Source organism: Ahaetulla prasina, chromosome 6, assembly GCF_028640845.1.
Source record: "Ahaetulla prasina isolate Xishuangbanna chromosome 6, ASM2864084v1, whole genome shotgun sequence".
Lineage (NCBI taxonomy): Eukaryota > Metazoa > Chordata > Lepidosauria > Squamata > Colubridae > Ahaetulla > Ahaetulla prasina.
Genome location: NC_080544.1, coordinates 95,802,847 through 95,809,514, shown reverse-complemented (window position 1 = coordinate 95,809,514; position 6,668 = coordinate 95,802,847). Strand labels below are relative to the sequence as shown.

The 6,668-nt window shown below is 46.9% G+C and overlaps 1 protein-coding gene across 1 annotated transcript in view; it reads left to right on the top strand.

Annotated features, from left to right (window-relative positions):
* Nucleotides 1-4,391: 4,391 nt before the first annotated feature.
* SPATA16 (spermatogenesis associated 16) overlaps nt 4,392-6,668 on the top strand; it is a 249,682-nt gene continuing 247,405 nt past the window's right edge. The window contains exon 1 of the mRNA XM_058189000.1: nt 4,392-4,994. Within this exon, the coding sequence (XP_058044983.1) occupies nt 4,392-4,994 (603 nt within the window). The remainder of the gene's footprint in view (nt 4,995-6,668) is intronic.

The window sequence follows — 6,668 nt, the reverse complement described above, 5'->3', positions numbered from 1 at the left end:
GCCAGCCAGTATCCCTAACAGAGGTCTATGGTCTGTAACAATTTCAAAGTCTCTACCAAAACGTATTCGTGAAACTTTTTTACCCCTGACACAATGGCTAGCGCTTCCTTATCCAACTGGCTATAGTTCCTCTCTGTCGAGGACATCGTTCTGGAGTAGAAAGCTATTGGGGCTTCTGTGCCGTTTGGGAGTCTGTGGCTGAGCACAGCCCCCACCCCGTAAGGGGAGGCATCGCAAACCAATAATAATGGCAATGAGCTATGATACTGGATCAGTAAGCTATCGCTCGATAGTAGGTTTTTTACTGCTTCGAAAGCCCTAGCTTCCGACTTTCCCCAAGACCAAACAGTATTCTTTCCCAGAAGCTTATGCAGCGGCTCAGCAACGGTTGCCTTGTTTTTTAAAAAGACCGCGTAAAAATTCACTAGCCCCAGGAATGCCTGTAGCTCTGTTTTGTTTTTGGGCGCTGGAGCCTTTCTTATTGCCTTGACCTTGCTTTCAGTGGGGTGAATTCCCTTCTTGTCTATTCTGTAGCCCAAGAACTCTACTGATTCTACCCCTATCTGGCATTTGTTCACTTTAACCTTTAGACCGCTGACCGAAAATGCCCAGAACTTTTCTCAAGCGCTCCCCAATTCTTCTAAATTTTCGGCTGATATCAATACATCATCGAAATAGGGGACTACCCCTGGGAGCCCTTGCAGAAGTCGCTCCATTAAATTTTGGAATAGCCCCGGTGCCACACTCACCCCAAATTGTAATCGGGTACACTTGAAAGCACCTCTGTGAGTTACAATCGTTTGGGCTTCGGCTGTGTTGGCGTCTACGGGCAGTTGTTGATAGGCTTGAGCCAAGTCTAACTTTGCAAAGACTTGCCCTTGCCCCAACGAGTGCAGCAAGTGTTGCACCACGGGAACTGGGTAAGCGCTTTTCTGTAAGGCTTTGTTTAACGTCGCCTTGTAGTCAGCGCAGATTCTAACTGACCCATCTGGTTTTACTGGGGTGACGATTGGTGTCTCCCACTTTGCGTGATCGACTGGCACCAGAATCCCCTGATTTATGAGCTTGTCTATCTCCTTGTCAATCTTAGGTTTAAGGGCAAAGGACCTCCTTGCCTTTAACCTAATGGGGCTACCTGGGGTCTAAGTTGAAGGAAATAGGGGTCCCCTTGTACTTGCCCAGGCAGTCCTTGAAGACATCTTCGAACTCGCTCATGAGTGTGTCTTTAGGTTACAGTCACTTCTGTAGATGCCAGTCACTCCCATGCCCAATGCACGGAACCAGTCTAGTCCCAACAGACTTGGCAGGGTCCCTTCGACTATCGTGATGGGCAGGGTCTTCTTGTGTGGTCCGTACTCGACGCGGACGGAGGTGGTCCCTCGAACAGGGATGCGATTCCCTTGGTAGTCGTGCACTCGTAGCCGTTGTGTTTGCAGTTTGCGTTTGGCGGTTTTCGGCAAAGCTTTTGCAAAAGTGTCCCAGGACATGATTGTGATCGCTGACCCTGTGTCCACTTCTAGTCGGCACGGCACTCCTTCTATCTTCGGTCTGGTGAAGATTTTCTTCTCGACGGGTTGCTGCACGGCCTATTACCACGGTCGTTCGATTTGAATTCGCGCTTTTGTTTTGACCAATCGCGGGTCGCCTTGCCGATCCTGCGCTCTGATTGGTCGATTTGAATTTTCGGCGGGAAGGTTGGGGTGCTCGACAGACTTGAGCCAGGTGCCCCTTCTTCTCGCACCGCCGACATGTAGCGTCCTTGAACTTGCATCGTTGACGCTGGTGTTGCCCTCCGCAACTTCCGCATTCATCCCGGTCTTCTTTGCCCCTTCTCTCGGTGAGGCAAACTCCCTCCTCATCCTCGCCGTCTGATTCGGTCTGGATTTCTTCGTTGTGCACCGGGGTTTCTTTTGCACTCGCCGTTGGCGTGAGTGGCTTTTGTAGGGTTTCCGCCGCTTGGGTGGACATCTCATGAGCTCTGGCTTCGTCCAGAGCGTTTGCCAGCGTTAGATTGCTTTTTGATAGCAGCCGCCTCCGCAAACGCATGTCTCTGACCCCACGGATGAGTTGCTCTAGTAGCTCCTCGTCCAAATCTCGGTACCCACAGTCTTTGGAGGCTTTTCTCAGGGCGGCCATGTACTCGCTGATGGATTCGCCCTCTTGCTGTCTGCGCTCTCCAAATTCAAAACGCCAGACGATTTGGACGGTGTTGGCGCGAAATGGTTCTTCAATAGATTTTGCAGAGTTTGCCACGATACCGATTGTACCGGCGTTGGCTCTGCCAGGGCTTCCGCGATGTCGATGACCTCGGGACCGCAGTGGCTCAGGAAATATGCCCTTTGCGGTTGTCTGGAACTCCTTGCAGCTCATTTGCCTCCAGGAAGCTCTCAAACGGGTCATGTCGTTCCCATTTCTCCTGGATGGGTCAAACGGCACGGGCGGAGTGTAGCTGGCCATCGCTGCGATTCTGCCCTGATCTTTGCTGGGTTCGGTTCTTTCGTGTTTTCAGCTCGTTCCTGGTGCTCTTAACCTCGAGATCCCACCTTCGTCGCCAGTGTTAATTCGGGCAATAACGAGGCAGGAGACCAGGGTAGTGACAACAGCTCTTTACTATATGGTGAACCCAGCAAACAGGCTGGGGAAAAACCTCTCCTTATATACTGTTTAACCGGCGGCTTCAACCAATCAGCAACGTGCTTGATTCCCGCCAAAATATTTAAAGATACATTACAGTCTTATATCTAACCCCTTGCTTAGGCAGGAAACCCTATACCACTTCAGACAAATCGTTGTCCAACCTCTTCTTAAAAACTTCCAGTGTTGGAGCATTCACAACTTCTGGAGGCAAGTTGTTCCACTGATTAATTGTTCTGTCAGGAAATGTCTCCTTAGTTCTAAGTTGCTTCTCTCCTTGATCAGTTTCCACCCATTGATTCTTGTCCTAGCCACTGGTGCTTTGGAGAACATCTGGACTCCCTCTTCTTTGTGGCAGCCCCTGAGATGTTGGAAGACAGCTATCATGTCATTGCTAGTCCTTCTTTTCATCAGACTAGATATACCTAGTTTCATCAACTGTTCTTCATATGTTTTAGCCTCCAGTCCCCTAATCATCTTTGTTGCTCTTCTCTGCACTCTTTCTAGAGCTGTGGCGGTTAACCTATGGCATGCATGCCACAGGTGGCACGAGGAGCCATATCTGTGGGCACATGAGCATTGCCCTAGCTCAGCTCCAGTGCACAGACGCATGCCAGACAACTGATTTTCAGGCCTTCTGGGCCCACTAGAAGTCAGCAAATGGGCTGTTTCTGGCCTCCGGAGGGCCTCTGCAGAGGGTGGGGAAGGCCATTTTCGCCCTTCTCAGGCTCCTAGAAAGCCACTGGAGCCTGGGGAGGATGAAAAACGGCCCTACTGGGCCCACCGTGCCATTGAGTGCCAAAAGCGGGGGAGCGCGGGGGGGTCGTCTGCGCATGCGCAGGGAGGCAGGATACATTGAATTACATGTGTAGGCATGCGTGTGCATGACCCCCCGTGCTCCCCCTGCTTTTGGCACACGATGGCAAAAAAGGTTACCCATCACTGTTCTAGAGTCCTGACATCTTTTTTATATCGTGGCGACCAAAACTGGATGCAGTATTCTAAGTGCGGCCTTACCAAAGCATTATAAAGTGGCATTAACATGTCACGTGATCGTAATAATTTGTTAAATGTACATGCTGCCCATGAGCCTCTGTGGCTCAGACTGGTAAGACAGTCTGTTATTAACCACAGCTGCTTGCAATTACTGCAGGTTCAAGCCCCACCAGGCCCAAGGTTGATGCAGCCTTCCTTCCTTTATAAGGTAGGTAAAATGAGGACCCAGATTGTTGGGGGCAATAAGTTGACTTTGTATTTAATATACTAATGGATGAAGACTATTGCTTGACATAGTGTAAGCCGCCCTGAGTCTTCAGAAAAGGGTGGGATATAAACGCAAATTTTTAAAAAATGCAGCTACTTTGAGCCCATGTCTTTTCATTTTAGAATTAAGTCATACATCTTGCCCATCTGCTCTTCATATATCTCGGCCATCTGCTAACCCAAAATAAATGGAATTCCAAAGAGCACCTGTAATTTTGGCAGATCATGGATAGGGACAAAACCAGAAGTCAAAATATAGTTTGCGAAGCTTTGGAGACATGACACTTATTTGCTGATATACAAAAGACAGCATGATTCTCAATTCCAGGCAACCTCATTTTTGTTCTTTGTTACAGCCGAATGGCTGCCTTTGAAAGCGGTGGCCAAATTGAACAATATGTTTCCTCTGCACTGTTTTGTTTGCCGAACTCCAAATGGTAAATCTCTGCGCTTCCTTTTCCCCGCTCAGGATTTGCGTGTGTAGATGATGAGTCATGGAGTCAGCAAACAACACACACTTTGAGAACATCACGAAGGAAGCCAGTCGAAAAGAGTATGCTGTTCAGCAGTTGAGAATAGCGGCCCAGCATCAGAACAATAGTCTAGAAGCTTTGCAAGTGGTCAAATTCCCTCTAGGAGCCGAGATGGCAGAAAATGCAACGGAGAAACTAAAAACAGGAAGTAACGTTGCCAAGGAGAAGCAGTGTAATGATTTAGAGAGGCTGAGCCTTAAACGTAAGATGGAGGGTGATGAGAAGATAGTAATGAGAAAAGAGTCACGTCTGCTGGAACAAGAGAACTTGGTTTCAACCATGTTGCTGTCCCATATCCCCCTGAAGAGCCTTGTAGAAGTAGAAGTGAAGTTGATTTACACGGATGAAGAGAATGTTTCCTATGAGTTCCTAGAAACTCAGAGTCCCAGCTGCGTACAACCCAAGACTTTGGAGGTTGGAGGCCCAGAAAGTCAAGGAAAAACAAACATGAGTCTTCAGCCACAGATGGATAAATGGCTTCAGGTATCCTTGAAAGATGCGAGCACCTGCTACAGACAGAAGAAGTATGCCATGGCAGCTGGGCAGTTCAGGACAGCTCTTGAGGTAAGTAGGACACCTTAAGGGAAATAAGGGAAAATAAAGGAAATAAGCAGCGGTGGGATTCAGCCAGTTCACACCTACTTGGGAGAACCGGTTGTTAACTTTCCAAGTAGTTTGGAGAACCAGTTGTTGGAAGAAATCTCATTTTGTTTTTTTCCACTCTACAGGGCTAATCCTGTAAGTAAGGCAGGAAGGAAACATTCTGGTGTTGTTTCTAGGCTGATCTTTATTGCCCTGCTTACCAGAAAATCTAAATAAAAAATCTAAATAAATAAGAAACTGCCTCTCTGGTTAACCCTTATTACATTGTAACAGCTAAGGTGAAGCGCCCATCAACATGAGTGACATTGAGTTGGTCACACCCACACGGTCACATGATCACCGAGCCACACCTTCCCAGCTGGTCATTAGGGCAGAGAACTGGCTGTTAAATTATTTGAATCCCACCACTGGAAATAAGGCTCAGGGAAGGGGGAAGGAAGGCCATACAATCAAGGGCAGAAGTTTGTTTGCCCTTGTGAGATTTTACTGGAATCCTACCGCTGGAATTCTCTGCACTCTTTCTAGATTATCAACATCTTTTTTTATAATTGTGGTGATCAAAATGGAATGTGATATTCCAAGTCTGTTCTTGGAATGCTGTCCATTTCATGCTCATTTCTGAGTTGTATTTTACACTTGCCAAGGGTCCCAGAGCTTCCAATCTTGATGGGGAAGGGTGAAATGGTGAACTTTGCTTAAATGGCCCTCTAAAAATGGGCAAGTGACACTGATTAGATATGCATTAACTGGAAGCTGGAGCGATTGGTATTTACAGGAAAGCCATTGTTATGTTTGGTCCTGATTTCTCCAATGCTCCCAATTTGATTTAATTATCCCGGAAATCCCTTCTATCATAACAACATAACTCCTACTGTGCCGAGGCTCATAATAATCTCATAATGGCCCAGGGTTTAGGCTTAATCGGATTTTTGTTTCCCTGTCCTATTTCCTACGATGTTGCTATAAAAACTGACAGAATCACACACAAACAAAACGATCATTGTTTAAACATCTTTATCAATTCTCTTCCCGCTCGTCTCTACGCTCAATCATCTCAAATATATAAACACAGAAAGACACATTTACGCATAATGAAAAACATCAGAAATTGGATTACCAGTGCTGGGAACAAGGTATGATAAACAGTTTGCTCGTGTGGTAGATTAGAGTAAAAGCATGGGGCTCTTCCCTCATTGCAGATGGGCTGATTTAAGTTGCTGCGCTGCAAAGCTGAGCAACTCACGGCATTTTCTATACGGGGGTGGTCCTCAGGTTATGACCACAACCGAGCCCAAAATTTCTGTTGCTAAGCAAGATAGTTGCTAAGTGAATTTTGCTCCATTTTACGAACTTTCCTTGCCCCAGGGATTAAGTGAATCACTGCAGCTGTTAAGTTGGTAACATGCTTGATAAATCAGTCTGGTTTCCCCATTGATTTTGCTTGTCAGAAGGTCACAAATGGGGATGACGTGACCCCTGAGACAACCGTCATACATATGAGCCAGTTGCCAAGGTCTGAATTTTGATCGTGTGACCGTGGGGATGTTGCAATGGTTGTAAGTGTGAAAACCCTTCCTATAAAGTTACTTTTTTCAGTGCTGCTGTAATTTCAAACGGTCATTTAAATGAATGGTT